Source organism: Chrysochloris asiatica, unplaced genomic scaffold, assembly GCF_000296735.1.
Source record: "Chrysochloris asiatica unplaced genomic scaffold, ChrAsi1.0 scaffold00128, whole genome shotgun sequence".
NCBI lineage: Eukaryota > Metazoa > Chordata > Mammalia > Afrosoricida > Chrysochloridae > Chrysochloris > Chrysochloris asiatica.
The window spans coordinates 5,836,804-5,853,094 of NW_006408646.1; the positions used below are offsets into that span (position 1 = coordinate 5,836,804).

At 53.4% G+C, this 16,291-nt stretch overlaps 1 protein-coding gene across 5 annotated transcripts in view; it reads right to left on the reverse strand.

Annotated features, from left to right (window-relative positions):
* Positions 1–1,199: 1,199 nt before the first annotated feature.
* AP1B1 (adaptor-related protein complex 1, beta 1 subunit) overlaps positions 1,200–16,291 on the reverse strand; it is a 37,280-nt gene continuing 22,188 nt past the window's right edge. The window contains exons 11-22 of one of the 5 annotated variants that reach the window (XM_006869211.1): positions 11,677–11,775; positions 10,928–11,187; positions 10,283–10,484; positions 9,485–9,505; positions 8,808–8,951; positions 5,530–5,675; positions 3,859–3,988; positions 3,541–3,625; positions 2,796–2,882; positions 2,539–2,693; positions 2,020–2,028; positions 1,200–1,277 (exon numbers count right to left, since the gene is read on the reverse strand). In XM_006869211.1, the coding sequence (XP_006869273.1) occupies positions 1,203–1,277; positions 2,020–2,028; positions 2,539–2,693; positions 2,796–2,882; positions 3,541–3,625; positions 3,859–3,988; positions 5,530–5,675; positions 8,808–8,951; positions 9,485–9,505; positions 10,283–10,484; positions 10,928–11,187; positions 11,677–11,775 (1,413 nt within the window). In that variant the 3' untranslated portion in view covers positions 1,200–1,202. The remainder of the gene's footprint in view (positions 1,278–2,019; positions 2,029–2,538; positions 2,694–2,795; positions 2,883–3,540; positions 3,626–3,858; positions 3,989–5,529; positions 5,676–8,807; positions 8,952–9,484; positions 9,506–10,282; positions 10,485–10,927; positions 11,188–11,676; positions 11,776–16,291) is intronic. The other 4 variants (XM_006869212.1, XM_006869213.1, XM_006869214.1 and 1 more) reach the window with 4 other exon arrangements.

The window sequence follows — 16,291 nt, forward strand, 5'->3', positions numbered from 1 at the left end:
CCACACACCCCTGCCCTGGGTCTGGGGCCACATAGGCTGTCCTTGGTAGTGGCCAAGGTAACTGCTAGCTTAGTGCCTATACCCAAACAGTAGTCAGGGAACAGCCTGCCCACTGCTTCCTCCCTCCCTCTGACCAGAACCCTTCCAGGCTCTGGCAGGGAGGTGAGGAAGCCAACACCATCAGACCAGACAGCATCAGCTGGGGTGGAAAGGGTAAGATTGATGGTAAGAGAGGTACCAAGGAGCTCACTGGTCTTAGGAGTTAGTTTCGAAGGACAGGACAGGGATGCTCTCCTGAGGATGCTGGGGTCCAAGCCGTTGACCCCAGGGTGCCACTGGACTGCCGCCTGAAGGAGCCTTAGAACCTGACACACTGGCCAGGGACACGCTTGTTGTCATCATTTTTATTCACTTTCTCTTTTTGAAAATAAGCGTAAACATACAATATATAGTCTCTCTTTGTATATATTAGATCTAGTGACTGCAGGGACAGCTTTCCAATCCTGACACTTGGTAGAGGGAAAAAAGTGTCTGTGATTGCCAAAAGCAGAATCTTTATTATTAAACCGCAGTAACAGGAAAACCCAGCACTCGGTCAGACACAACGGAAACTGGGAGGCCAGGAGAGAGGAGTGGACGCTAGAGAGAAACCCAAACAGGAAGCATACCCTCGACCTGCCATCCCTGGACTCTGCTGAAAACAGCAAGGGGTGCATGGCAGCAGTGACTGTCCTCAAGGACAGGGACCTGGGGGGAGCTGATGGGCAGGACAAGGGCACAGCTTGGGTGGGAGCAGGCAGGGTCAGAGGTGCAGTCCTACCCATGTTGGCATAGACACCGTGGAGCCTGACCCCTGACAGCAGCTCTCCTGGTACCAAAGTGACCTTTCACTCCCACCCAACGATAGGCTGGCCGGGTCTGGCCTCTAACCCCACTCAAGAGGGGCTGAGGGCAGCAGGACTCCAGGGGCTGGAGCCTGTGGGGAGAACCCCGTCAGCTGTCCGGGCAGGAGAAAGGAAGATTAGAATCCTGGGACCTCCCAGGCTGGTCTCTGCTGCCACTCTGGCTCTGGCTCTGTGGCTCCCTCCTCACCTGACCCTAAACATCAGCAGCAACTTAAGAGGGGGTGACGGAGCGCGGAAGTGCACTGAGATTTGCTCCAGGAGGAGGGTTGGCCCGGTTGTGGCAGGCCCTGGGCAGTCTCAGTTCTTGAGGATGGTCTCATAGGCCTGGTACACGTGTTGTGACACCTCAGGTGCTCGGCACTTCAGGGACAGCTGCAGCAGGGAGAGGGGGATCACCCAGGGCTCCAGGAATCACGAACCATGGGAAGGAGCATGCAGGAATGCAAGAGCAGGTGAGAGCCAGATGGAAGAGTGTGGCACGCGCGTGCAGGGGCTGAGTGGTGGCGCAGCTGCGCTGGGGCAGATGTAAGGTAAAGCAGAGGGGTGCCTGCTGCAGCAGCCGGGTACAGACCAAATCTACTTGTAGCCCACACACCTGCTGTTAGCTCAGCCACCAGATCCCTGCTGCCAGAAGCATGACTCATGAGGCTGGGCTATTAGCCCCATCCCGTACCTACTGCTAGAATCCCCCACAATCCCGGAGCCCAGCCTGACAGGAAACCCTGAGGAGAACAGGGAGGTGGGGGCTGGAGGGGGCAGGTCCTTGCTTAGGGTGATAGCCAGTGGTTGGTGGATGTTCCTTGTTTTTTTTGCACAGGCAGCAGGTATACGGAGACTTAGCCTCAGCTCTAATTGAGGAATGAGTCTTGAGGCTGAGGAGACATGCCGCCCACTCTTTCTCTCAAAATCACTATGTTAAGGGTGCAATTCGGAAGGGAGGAAGGGGCAGCAAGTAGAGCTCTAGAAGTGGGCAGTGGGGGTCCAAGGAGAAGGAGTGGTCAGCCAACACGCATGTCTGCTGCGTTGGGAAGCAGCAGGATAAGACCAGAAGGGCAATGAGGTGGTGTGCGCAGTACTGCCAGGGAGGAGGAGGAGAGAAAAGCAATCGTCTAACCTCCAAGTCCTGCACCTCGGGCGCCCAGCAGGGTGGGTGGGCATGCAGCAACCAAACACAGGGAGATTGAGATCACCACCACCGCAACCCCAACCCACCAGTGCCAATGCTGCGGCGGGGCATGTCTGCAGGGGACCAGGGGCATAGGGGACCCACATCCGGGGGCTCTGAGGGCTGGAAGGGCAGCACCGACCCCAGGACAAGCATGCGCTCCAAGGCTGCCGCCTCCCAACTGGGCACACAGAAGTGCCACAGGACCCCATTCTACAGAATCCTCTAGTCCAACTTCTGAGGCCCAATTTGGTATTTTGGTTACTTGATGGGGTTGGGTTGGGTTGGGAGCTTTCTAAGATCCCTTCCAGGGACGGGATTCTGATTTTTGTTCATAGTCAGACTTGAAGGACCCGTGGCACAATTCTCCCAGCATAGCCAGGCTACTGTTCCCACCAGAACCCACCCCAGGTCCAGGCATGAGGGAGGGGCAGCAGGGGCTGTCCTGGTCAGGATACTGGGTCTCACCGTGAGGCTGGGGTTGCCTGGCTGGATCCGCAGTTCAGCCAGCACCCAGATGCCGTTGGTCAGCTTCAGGGACTGGTACAGCATGTCCTGGCCCTCCACGTTCCTCTTGGCAATGGTGAAGATATTGCTGCTCTGTAGTTTGCTGCTCACAGCCTCTGGGGGTCAGATGGCCAGCAGAAGGCCCTCAGTCAGGGGTGGGGGTCTGGATCCAAAGGGACTGTGTGGCCCAGGGTGGGGTGAGGCTCCAGGCTCCTCACCTGCGTTGAGTGGGCAGTCTCTGATCTGGAACTGGGCTTCATTCTCGTTAGGAATGTCCTTCCACGTGCCCAGAAACATCTGCCGGTCTGCAGGTTAAGTAGGGTGGGGTCAGAGAGGGGCCCTGATGAACTGTGTGGCTCCACTCAACACCACCACATAGGGCTCTGGAGTGGGATACCACCTTGAAGTAGAGGACAGGCAGGCCAGCTGTACCAGTTTCTCCCCAAACAGCACCAAATCACACAGCTTCCTCACCTCGAGGCCTTTGAACTCAGGGAATCTGGCAGGTCACCCAGGAGGGTGGGGGAGTCTCAGCCCTTCTTTGCTGGGAGTGAAAGGCTTCTGTGAGCAAGACTCAAGCCTCAGACTGTGGTGGAGAGTGAGCCCTCTGGTCAGCTCAGCTCTCCAGTCTGAATAAATGGTTGTGAATGGGAGCGCCCCACCTGCAGCTCAGGGCACTCGTGGTGAATGAGTGAGGAGAGGTGCTCCATGCGGTGCCAGTAGGGATTGAGACCTGAGGGGGCTCCAGCTAGGGCTCTCACCCAGAGCAGAGGAGATGCGGCTCCTGTAGGCACAGCCCACTTACTGGACCTGAGGTGACCAGACCAGGTCCTGAGGCATCCCACCGATGCCAGTCCTCCTAGCTCACTGACACCATTGAGGGCCGAGCCATCCTATTTCTTAGGAAGCATCACGTTGGGCCACAGCCCCCGTCCAGAGACCCAGGGCTCCCTCACAACTCACCCATTTTTCCATCTTCCACAAAGAGGATGTGCAGTGGGTACAAGGTACTGAAGTAGAAGACGTCAATGTTGTTCTTCACAGCCACCTGAAGACAGTACAAGGGTCCCACTCAGTATCTGAAGCTTGGGACCCTGGTGCTTTTGCTGATACCTTCTCTGAAGCCCCACACAGATTCTCTCAAAAGCCCTCCCTGGTCCCCTTAGTCCTCTTTGACCCCACCGATGTGGCCACATGACTCTTGCCCTGGCCAACTTCCCCAGGGATTGGTGGCGGAAAGGAGCAGGAGCGGGCATATGACTGCTTGAGGTGGCAACACACCTGGAGGTTGTTCAGAGGCTCCATCTTCATGACTGAGCCCACTGTGCTGAGGGGCAAGGAGATCTCCACAGTCTGGTTGGGGCTGAGCGGTGCATGGACCTGTAGGGGGGCGGCGGGGGCCAGGCCAAAGCTGGGGAGAGAAGCCCCCGCGGGTAGGCGGGAGAGCAGTTGCTGAAATGGTTGAACTGGCTCCTTGGGCTTCTGGGAGCCTCTACACTAAGCCTGCCTCACCCAGCTCCTGATCAGCCTCCTTGCCTTGCGTCTGGCTGTGTGGTCAGGAGCAGAGTCCTGTAGCCAGCTGATCGCCCTCGTGCGTTCCTCTGGGCTAGGCACAGTGTCTGGGGAGCACCTGCCGCCTGGGCCTGTCCTCAAGCAGCTCTATCTAGTAGAACCCAGACTTTACCAGGGGTCTGGACTGTGAACTGCTTCTAATGTGAACATGCAGTGATGCCCAAGTCTGCTGCCAACCACCAGCTCTGAGGAGGGCTCTGACCACCTCCAGAGAGATGTGAGAGCTGACCACAGAGAGCTTCAGGAAACCTGTTTCGCTGGGCAGTCTATGGGCAAATCTGGACAATCATCGAGAGTAAAGGCAGCTCAGTAGCACCAGGATTGGCGGGGACCACCAGCTGAGCTCTGGTGGACATGTGTAGCCTTGGTCTTTGATCGTCACTCAATTCCTGTCCTTGTCCTTAAACAATCAGGACAGGTGCATACCACACACCTCCCAGATGATGGAGACCTGGGGAGGGGTGGGCCCTGCTGAGACGTAGAGCTCTGTGCATGGCCCTCAACGTGGCTCAGCCCTCCAATTCTCCCTGGGAGCCCACCGCTGCCTGTGGGTGACCTTGGGCAATGTACCTGCCTTCTCTGAGTCTAGGTGTCTTTACCTACTAAGTGGGACAAGGCATCAATGTCATTGGGTTGCCAAATGGCTGAAGCAAGATAATGTTTGTAAAGCCCCAGGCTTAGGGTCTGGCACTCACGAAGTGCCAACACACCATCTGTTATACACGACAATCATGGCAACTGGTCCGGAGAGCTGTCCTGTCCCATCCCATCCTCCCAGGGCTGGCTCACAGCCCTCTCGCTGGGGAAGCAGCCCCTTCAGTCAACTTCTTAGAGGCTCGATTTGCTCATCACAGAGCTGCTCAGGAAGAAGGATCATCAGGAGAGGCTGCTTCGGTTCCCAGAAAGCCATGGCCTTGACCCTGTTGGGGCCCCCAACAGGCACCCTTCCCCATTGACACATAGTGCAGAGGATCCTGGGATGAGGAGCGTGGTCTGATGGTCTGCCTCAGTTAGGCCCACCCCGCTCTAGCCTGGAAATACCCCTCTACTCTAGAGGCTCCAACAGGAGATGAAGAGCGACTCAGACCTGGGTGAGGCGCTCTGTGCTCTGTCAGGGTGGGATGGGCTCCCTCTACTTGCTTCGCAAGGCTGGGGCAGGGGTGTTCTGAGAGAGCATTCCCACTCAGTCTGGTATTTTGGTGGTGGGGGAGGGATTCACTGTTCTTGAGAAAATGCGATAGCGGAGAGGGACACCGACCTTCACCAGCTCTTCTTGGCCTGTGCCCACTGCTTGCATAGTGAGTGGTGGGCCTCCTGTGGGGGAGCTACTGAAAGGGAGACCCTTCTCTGGCCAAGCCCCAGGGTCACCTGGGAGCTCACCTGTTACGGTTGAACTGGATGGCAAAATCAGTCATGACCTGCAGGGCCTTGTTCGTCAGCTGGAGGTCCATGGAGATGGACCCCACCTGGCGGGTGAAGGTGCCTGAAATCTCCAGTCCCTTGGCCTTCATGGCCGGGAGCCAGACCTGCAGGGAAGAGGTAGGAATGAGGCAACTCTTCATCTCTCCCTCTGTGTGCCCATTGGAGCCTTTCATTCTCTTCCTCACCTCAAAGGGTCCCGGGACCACCACACCTGACTTTACACAGGAGGATGACCCACCCAGGGAGGTGGGGACACTGGGAGTGCTCAGATGCTGACCTAAGTCTTCAAAGTCCGAGGAGACACTTCAGAAAACAAAGCTGAGGAAGGTGCTCAGACAGGGGTCTCTGCCAGCTCCTGACACGCAGGGACAGAACTAAGTGCCCAATAAGCATCATGGGCTGAGGCCAGCTCCTGAGCTGCCCTGGCTGTCCCAGTCTGTCCTTCCTCACAGAAGACAGGACGGGTCTGTCCAAGGACAGGACCTAAGCGCTCAGCCGGGCCTCTGCTATTTGGCTGTCCTTGTCATCCAACTTTCATCTCAAGTGCCACCTCTCCTGTCCCAATGAGGTTCATGCCACAGTGAGAGCAATATGGTGGGCTCTCCACACAGCAAGCTCTCTGAGGGAAGACTCTGCTTCTCCCCCTCTTTATGTCCCTGGTTAAAGCTTGGTGTGCGCAGGTGCTCAGGGCTATTTGCTGAGTAGGAACTGAAGTCATGCCCATGAAAACCATCTGCTGACACATTCCCCTCAGACCCTGACCCTCACTTGGATGGCTCACAGGTCCCTAGGCCAAAAGGCTCAGCCCCACTCGATAGCCCCCTCTCCGCCAAGTGCACCTCAGTGAGTGCCAAAGCCAGGCACTGCAGATCCATCTGGCCACGAGCACCCACCCAATACCCACACCACAGCACAATCAGGCAGCCCCAGTTCGTAGACCCACCTCACCCAGGAGCCTCCTCAGAGACTCTACTGGCTGCTCTGATTGCCTGACCAGGCAATGAGCCCAGCGTCCAGTCCGTCCCTTGCTCCCTGACCACAGTAGCTGGTTTTGTACAATGTAAATCTGATCCTGGTGGTTTTTGTGTTTTTTTTTTCAAAATCCCTTCAAGCTTCTCAATGGCTCCCACTTACCAAGACTCTACTCGAGGGCCCTAGCAGCCTACTGCCTATCTGCCCATGGCTCCATCCCTATAGCTGCTCTGGACCTTGCAGTGCTTGGCCCCACTTCCTCCTTGGCTAACTCTCATCTCTGTCTCTCCCTGCATCCCCTGGGCAGTTGTTTTGTCCCTGTGCAAAACCACAGGGCTGTGGTGGGTCAAATGGTAGACTGCTAACCACCAGGTCAGCAGTTCAAGCCCATCAGTCACTCTTAAGGAGCTGTCTGCTCCTGTGAAGATTTATAGTCTCAGTCTTTCCACAGGAGTTGCTAAGGTATGAGGACATAGTTCAGAGCTGTTCACGCCTCGTGGCCCTCACCGTGATTCAGAATGGACTCAGTGGCAGTGGGCTGTGTTCCCACTACATGCCTACATGCAACTTGGCATGTAGGAGGGTGAATCTCATCTCTCTCCTGGCAGTCATCCTGGGCTCAGCCCAACCAAGACTTGTTGCAGAAGATGCTGCCCCACTGACACCTGTTGTGGACCCTGCGGCATCATGGGGTCTAGCCCAGTCCAGCACAGAACTCTCTCAATATTCACCCGACTCTGCCACCGCCCACTGGTCCATGGTGCAGAGGAACTAGGGTTCTTTACAGAGAGGACCTCCTCCCCTGGACTGGGGCAGGGAGAAGGACATAGACAATTATAGGCAGTGCAGGTGCTGTGAGAAATATACATCAAATCTGGAAAGAGTACGCACATGCCCGTGAGGTGCAGCTGACCCACAGGCTGGAATCCTCCTGTGGTGAAGGCAGTAGACAAAGTACTATGCAGACTAGAGGGCATTCTAACTACTCCTGGCTTGGTGATCTTTCCTGCCTCTCATTTCCAGATCACTGTTGGTCTGTGTATTTGGCTCTCAACTTCAACAAAGCAGTGATAACATCTATTTAAATGTCCACAGAAGCAGAGAGCAAGCTCCTCAGAGGCTCTATCTTACAGCTCTACTGCGCCCACAAAGGCTGCCACCAAGACTTCCAGGAGCCTGCTGATCTATTGAGACCAGGTCTGCCATCTCTCTGCTCTACTGTGGTTTTAAAGAGTGTGGTGCAGACAGTTAGCCAATGGGCCCCTCTCCTATAGCACACCATGTATCTAGACCACTGACCCCGACACCCCATCATCACGTACGGGATTCCTGCCACCGTTTTCTCCTTGAACTCCTCTATCCTTCCTCCCTGTTTTAGCCAGAGTAACCTTCCTAGAGCTTCCAAAAGCTTGCAAGATCAACAGCAACCACTCACAGCCCAGTCCTGTGCCCCTTGCCAGCCAACTCCTGCTCTAACCTCTAGTCCAGTCCTGACATAAAACTGTTGAGCATTTGGGGGGCATTCTGGTGGCAAAATGGGGTCACTACCTGCAGTGAGCTGGGGCCAGGGAGCAGTGAGGGCACATCAGTCATCACAATAAGAGCCTGCCTATATTGTTTCAATATACCCTGACATGTCAGCTCAGAGTTCTTTTAGAGGAATGTAAGGACCATGAAAATCAAGGCGGAACTAACTGTTCATTGTCTTATTCAGAATGTCACTGAGAGAGGTGCACTATTTTAGACGTTAACGGCACTGCTGGCAGCACCACTCACAGCATCGGAGAGACAAACTTCATTGTGCCTTTCACCATCAATCACATCATGGTGTTTATGCATTATGCCAGCAGCTGACGATGGCATCCTGGCCCCTAGGGCAGGCATGCCCAAGTATTTCTGCAATGTAAAATTCTACCTCTGTCCTTTTTATGTCTCCATTACACTGTTAGAGATCATAGTTGAAACTAAATGAGAAAGCAAGTTACACAGTCCTAAGACACCATATAAGGGTAGGACATGGGGAAGGACAGTGTTGATTAAGAAGGGAAATGAGCCAGACAGTGCTGAAAACCCCTGTTCTCACCAGACATGACTCCTGCCAGTAGCTGGCTGGCCAAAACCATCAGGTCTGTCCTCTGCCTGGGGCCCTCTTGCGTGGTGAATTCCAACTTGTTCCTCAGCTCTGAGCTCCCAAAGCCTTACTTAGGTCCCCACAGCCCCTGGCCCCCCTCTGCTCCTGCTGTGAAAGAAGGCGTGTCACTTACTGCTTTGGGGGCCACGTAGGATCCTGACAGGGTGCCCACACCACTGGTCAGGTCAAAGAGGTCACTCAGGCCGCTGCCAATGGGGGCTCCTAGGTTGGCTGGGACTGCTGCTGCTGGGGGAGCTGTGAAATTGGTGCTCCCAATCTGGTAAAGAAAGGGAAAGGAGTCAAGAGGCAGGGAAGCAGGGCCCAGAGTGAGAAGGGGAGCCCCTTTGCTCTTTATAAGCAGTGGGGAGGATCAGGGTTGCCGTCCACCTTCCCTCTAGGCTTCAGAAAGAAGACAGCCATGTGGATGAGAAGAGGGTCTGGGAAAGAGCTGAGGACACTTCCAAATGAGCAATCGGCCTCTGGATCAAAGGGGCCTGAGGCCTACTGCTGGGAGGGACTGGGCCTTTTGAGGACAGAGGGGTCCTGAGGGCTGGGGGAGGGAGGGTATTGACCTCAGAAGGACAAGTGTCTTGTCATGGAGGGAGAGAGGGAGGAGAGGCGAGAACACAGTAAATGCCCAGTGGGGGCTCACGGCAGCTAGATGCTAGGCAGCAAAGAGGAGTTCGCCAAGACCCTGGGGACAGAAGGCCCTGGCTCACTTTGGCTGTTATTGTCCCTTTCAAGGCTGGGCCAGAGTCCCCAGGAAGAGCAGGGAAGAGGCTTGGTGACATAAAAAGTGTTGAACCGTACCCCTTCCGACTCATCCCCCATCTCCAAACAGAAGCAGGCAAGGTGGAGAGAAGAGGCAGCCACATGCAGAGAGAAAAGCCAGGAAATATGAGAGAAAGGGAAAGAGTGACAAGATTAGTCATAGCCCACGGCTGTTTCATTTGAGACAAACTTGGTACAACGTTGTGCCAAGGTTTAATAGAGGCCCAGGCGCTGTCCCCATGAAGGGCACCCCCACCCATGGCTGCCCCAGCCCCCTCATGTCCTTTCCCTGGGGGGGTACTGTTCACTAGGCTTATCCCTGTCCTACACCCTGGGGACCAGGCTGAGCATGATCAAAGGATAGGGCTCATCCCCCTCCTCCTGGCCTTACCAGTTGCCTGAGGAAGTCTGAGGAGACTGCAGCCAGGCTTACACACTGCCATTCCTAAGGGAGGAGGGACACTCTGTCCCTCATCTCTTGAGGCCTCTCTCAACAGACCACCCAAATCAGCCTAGTACAGAGGGTGGGGGTAACCTAAATTGCCAGCCTCCAGAGTAGGATTGGCTCTACCCTGCCCTTGGTCTCTTTGTACTCAGCAGTAGAACAAGAGTTGGAATCCTGTCTCAGCCACTCTACTGAGAAGGGCACTAGTCTCTCTTAGCCTCCATTTTCTCGTCTCTCATTAGAGCCCCATAGACTCACCTCCGCTGGAAGACGGTAGAACTAACTTGAATGTACCTGAGACAGGTGGCTGCTGCCCGGCAGAGGACATTCACTGAGAACCCTTCGGAATATAGCGCTGGCAACAGTACCCAGGAGTGGACCCCAAGTCGTACCAGGCTGTCAAGGCCTCCACCAAGGAGGTCAACTGCTCCCATCTGTACTGAGGAGGTGGCCAGCGGTGGACCGCTCACTGGGGGGCCAAGGTCCAGGTTGAGGAGGTCTCCCAGCAGGTCGCCCTGAGGTGGGATAACGTCTGGCTGCTCAGCAGAGGGGGCTCCGGTGGGGGCTGCCTCGGGGCTCTCTGTGCTCTCGCTTCTGCTGAGACAAGGAAGGAGAGGGTCAGTTTTGTAGGGGAGCCCTCCACCAGGACAGGTACCCTCACTATCTTTGAGAACCAGTTCATGTGGAAGGAGAGGGCCTGTGTTCCTAGCATGCGCCCATCCTGAAGGGAAAGGGTGTTCATCCCTAAGGAACTGTGCAACCACTTGGGGGTGGCCAAGGAGAGAGGTGAGAGGAGCGTGGATGCTAGGATTCACCAGGATTGGGTCTGAGCCCTAGCTCTGCCCTTCTCTAGCTGCAGGACCCTGGGCCAGCCACTCCAGCTCTCTCAGAGCTGCTGTTAGGATTGAGTGAGGCCATAGCAAATGCCTAGTGTTAGTAAGCATCCAAAAAAAGGTCTCACAGACACACAAATTCCCTCAGACTTGGGCCAGGCCTGAGCGCTGGCACCACTGGACCCAAGAGCCAGTGGCACTCACGAGGCAGATCGGGGTGGCAGGCTCTTGTGTACGACGCCGCGGCCCCCCTCCACAAAGGCACTGGGCGGCTTGTGGTAGACGGAGGCCAGCGTGCCAATGTAGCAGATGAGCTCGTCCAGGAGCGTGGGCTCGATGAGGTCCGTCTCTTCTGAGATGAGCGGCTTCTCGGCCAGCACCACCTCTTTGGCAGCCACTGGGTCAGTGGAGAGCAGGCGCCAGTAGATGTAGCCGCGGTCCCGCAGGTCCGGGTTATCTGAGTCCTTGCAAGGGTGATGAAAAGTCCATGAAATTCAACTAGAGACCTGGGCGTGTCCATAAGGCCAGTGAATGCCAGGCTAGAGTGCTCCCATGCACCTGCCTCTAAACCACTTACATGGGCATGTCCCTGGCTCCTTGGACACCGCCAGTGGATTTCCACTCTAGTCACTGCCTTGAGCAGGCCATGCCTAACTCCACTTTCTGGGCTCTCCTCTCCAGTCTATCCTCCCTGACTCCCGTCCAAGCCCTCCACATTCTCTGCAGACTGAGACTTGTACCAACTTCAGGCAGCCTCCTCGACTGTTGGTGCCCCCTCTCTCATTCACATTGTCATATGTTCACCACTACACCTACTCCGTGGTAATTTGTGTGGGATTTCCCAGTCAGACCCGAAGCTTCCTGTGCTGGAGTCCTATGGAGCCTGATGCTTAGGTATGCCAGTCTTGGGTGGCACACTGGACTCTGATAACTGCTAAAGGCTGGGCACCCACCTGCGTGGCCAGGCTAAGGACTTGCTGCACCAGCTCCTGGGTCTCTGTGGGCTTCTTCAAAAAGAGTTTCACGATGGCAGTCAGCAGCTGCAGCTGGACCTTGGAGGAGACAGAGGGTGAGAGGAGGAAGTGTGGGCTTCACATGGGTACAGGAGAGCACAGAGGGCCTGGAGGAGGACAAACAGGCCTGCTAAATCCCAGACACAAGGTGCAGCCTTTGTAGGTGTTGGAGTTGCCCAGGGGGCACAGGCTAGGCTAGCCAATGCTAGACTGACTCAGGGAGGTACTCAGATGGTCCAGCCCTGGGATCTTAGAAACCTGCCAGGGGGCATCCTCAGAGCCCTGAGTCCTATGGTGCTTGAAGAAACTCACAGCTTAAAAATGCAACATGGATGGCTGCTATGCTCTGCAAGAGGGCTGTCCACCAAAGAGTGGGGATGGAGCCCAAGAGTACCAAAGAGTCAGAACGACCAGCTCCTCCTCAGTCCGCCCTCAGCCCCGCCGACTCTCACCCAGCCTACGGCCTTCACCGGAACACTCCTGCTCCCCCAGCCCTGCAGTTCTCCTTGCCTCTGTGCCCTCCTCTCCCCTTCTTACTCCTTCTCCCATGGGAGCAGGTCCCTGATACTAGAAGTCTTCCCTGCAGTAGTGAGCTCCCTGAATAGTGGAGGAATAGTGTTGTGTCCCTCCCATTATTCCTCAATCCAGGACCTCAACAGGGACTTGCTAACTGATAACACATCTATGCAAGAATTATTCTCTGTATATAGTCCTTCCCCAGCCAGTCTCATTTTTGCCAGTACTGAGGCAAGAGGGCAGCTGGGGACTCCTGATCAGGACAGTACTGTGAGTCCCCGGGCTGTGCAGGGACTGGTGGTGTGGGAAGCTCAGCAGGAGCAGTGTTGACAGCATCTCCTGGGGTCTGGCAGGACAGGTACCCAAACTGATGGCTCATGCCTGGCCAAGACCTTCGGAGCCCACTGCCCTTTGCTAAAGAGGCTGAGGAGCCTAGGAGGAGGAGCTTCAAAGAGACAATCAAAAGTAAGCCCCCAAACTTAAAACACTAATTAAGAAGCCTTAAGAGTTTGGGGAGGTTTTGTGAACCACTAAAACAAGGGAACCAGGCCACTTAATCAAAACAATAGTGCCTAACATCAACAAAAAAGCCTGCCCTACCGGCCAGTGTCACATTGTAGGATAAGCACTTGATCATGAGATTGGCTTGAACCACAAGGTTGGTGGTTCGAACTCACCAACTACTCCTCAGAACCCTATACATTGAGTTGGAACTGACTTGACGACACTTAACAAGTGAGAGGGGGAACCCTGGTGGTGCTGTGGGCTGCCAACTTCAAAGTCAATGGTTCAAATCTACCAGCCTCAGGAGAAAGATGAAGCTGTCTGCTTCTGCCAAGATTTACAGTCTTGCAAACCCTATGGGGCAGTTCTACTCTGGTCTACAGGGTCACAATGAGTCAACTACAGTGTTTGTTATTGTTGTTATGTTCCCTTGAGTTGGTTCTGACTCACAGTGACACTGTGTAGTTTCAAAGGTGCAGCTGGTGGGCTTGAACCACCGACCTTGCTGTTAGCAGTCCAGTGCTTATCCTACAGCATCACAGAGGTGAGAAAATGGAGTGGTGAGTTTAGATAATCGGCTTAAAGCCACAAGCAGCAGCCTGAAAGGTAAACTTCAAAAGTCTGGTTTCTTTTCCTACGCCTGGCTTCCTGCTCAGCCTCCCACCTGACTGCTGTTACCTTGGCTCGTTGGCTAAGGGAAAGGCTGCAGAAGATCTACTCTCGCATGTGGATGGGAATAGCCCCTGCAGTTACCCCAGTCAGGACACCAGGGGCAGAGGCTCTGCTTCTCAGAGTGGAGGCTGCAATGACAGTATAGTCAGTGGGGCGGCAGGCTGGCAGCGGTACCTGGCAGGTGGCAGTGGGCGGGAGTGCTGCTGGGAGTGATTACAAGTATTTGTAACAGGCATCTTTTCTGTTTGCCCACCTAGCATCTCTTTCGTCTTTGGGGAACAGCAGTTCTGGCTGTCCTTCAGAGGCTTGCTCTTCTCCACTTCTTCAATCTACATAGACGGGGATCGGAGCCACAGTGGTTGGCTCAAGGGTCATGCTGATAGGCCCTGGGGCTTTGGTTGGAACCACTGAGTGCAAAAGCTCTCTTTCCACAGGAGTTGCCCAGAGCTGTTGATTCCTTGTGGCCCTCACTTAGGGAGCCTCCCTGTGCAGCAGCCACCCCAGTGATACAGTCCTGATGCCACCATCCGTGTATCTGCACCCAGGAGTGTCAGGAGAAGGATGCTCACTAGTACTGCCACTTACAAGAACCAATCAAGTCTTTCTCTGGGTCTGGACCAGTTTGCTTTGGAAACCAATGCTACCATTAACGAGTACTCATTTATGGGCTGCGCATGTGCTAAGGGTGGTATATAAAGCAACCCATTTAACTTTCACAAGCAACAAGGAGGAGGGTCTGCTTCACCTCATTTGACAAAAGAGGAAACAGGCTCCGAGAAGTAAAGAGATCAGCTTAAAGCCACAGAATCAGGAAGTGGCAGAAAAGGGGTTTGAACTCTGGGACCTCAGATTTCAAGGCCCATGCTCTTCCCCACTATGTTACACATTACCTCTTGCTATCTGTTAGACTGTTGTTAAGTGCTGTGGTGTAGTGAATTATCTAATGTCTCTTCTAGTCATAGTCTGTAACTCCCATCAAACTGTTTCTGCCCTGCTGGGTCTGGGTAAGAGAAGGTGGGAGAAGACACTGATAGGATGACTAGATTCAGCTGTGGATGTTAGCAGAGGTCACAGTCATTGTATAAACTTGAAATTCTAGCATGGGCAAAAAAATGAGTCATCTCAAAAGCAGGAGTGGGGAATCTCACTACCATCAAAGAGCCGGGAGTGTAGCATATCCTTTGGACCCCAAGATCCCTATGTATGGAGCCTCCTTGACCCAGGGACAGAAAGATGTGACACTAGAGGAGTGGCAGAGGAGTAGCAGCAGCAGAACCAAGAACCAGAGCACAAGATAGAGCAGTGGGCTTCCCAGGCCATGAAGCAAGTAATAAAGCTGAGTGGCTTTGGGCAGGAAGCTTGCTTGTGGAGTAGGGTGCCCCCAGGCACTTAACTGCAGGAACTAGGTTTGCCAGCCCACAGACCTAGAGCTGAGTGTCTCCTGGATGAGTTTTGTGGTGGAATGGTGTGTCCTATGGGCATTATCATCTGCTGACTGGAACAACCATATTCTGAGCTGAGCATTTTCGGATTCTGTTTTGTAGCCTGTTAATAAATCCCTAATAAATTCCATAACTGTGAGTACGGTCTCTGAGTTCTGTGAGGCCATTGCAATGAATGATCAAACCCAGTTGAGCAGAGAGTGTTGTGGACGGTATGGCTGGTGTGCCATATTTTTGTAGGTGTCAACAAGTTAGTTCCACTCGTAGCAACACTGCCTGGTACTGCATCATCTTACCCATCATTGCTATGTTTCAGCCCACTGTTGCAGCTACTGTGTTATTCTGTTGAGCGTCTTCCTCTTTTCCACTGATCCTCTATTTCACCGAGTACAATGTCCTCCAAGGACTGGACCCTCCTGATACTATGTGCAAAATACAGGAGACCTATCCTCACTTTCAAAGAGCATTCTGGTTTACTTCTTACATGACAGATATGCTCGTCTCTTCTAGTAGTTTGTGCTACATTCAGTATTCTTTGCCGACACCATACTTCAAATGTATCAGTTCCTCTTTGGTATGTCTTATTCCTTGTCCAACTTTCACAGGTGTATAAGACAATTTAAATTATCAAGGCTTGGGTCAGGTGCACCTTAGTCCTCAAAGTGACATCTTTGCCTTTTAATACTTAAAAGAGATTTCTGCAGATTTTTCCAATGCAATGTATCACTGCTGCTTCCGCAGGTGTTCACTGTGGATCCAAATAAAATGAAATCCTTGACAACTTCAACATTTTATCATGGTGTTGCTTAGTGGCCCAGTTGTGAGGACTTTTTTAGGTGTAATTCATACTGAACACTGTAATCTTTGACCTTCATCATTAAGTGCTTCAAGGCCTCTTCACTTTCAGCAAGCAAGGTTGTGTCATATGTACACCACAGGTTGTTAATGAGCCACCCTCCAATCCTGATGTTGCATTCTTCTTTATTTAGTCCAGTTTCTTGGACTATTTCCTTAGCATACAGCATAGATTGAATAAATGTGGTGAAGGGATACACACTTTTCCTGATTTTAAGCTAAGCAGTATTCCCTTGTTCTGTTCTAATAACCCTCTTTAACTAGAATTCCTATACTTTGCAATGTTATCCATAATTTGGTATAATCCACAAAGTTAAATGCCTTTGCATAGTCAATACAACATAGGCAAATACCTTTCTGCTATTCTCTGCTTTCAGCCAAGATCCATCTGACATCAGCAATGAAATCCCTCATTTCACATCCTCTTTTGAGTCTGGTTTGAATTTCTGGCAATTCCCTGTCAATGTACTGCTGCAACAGGTTTTAAATTATCTTCAGCAAAATTTCACTTTGTGTAGTATTAACGATATTAATAATATCATTAATATTGCATAACAATTTCTTTG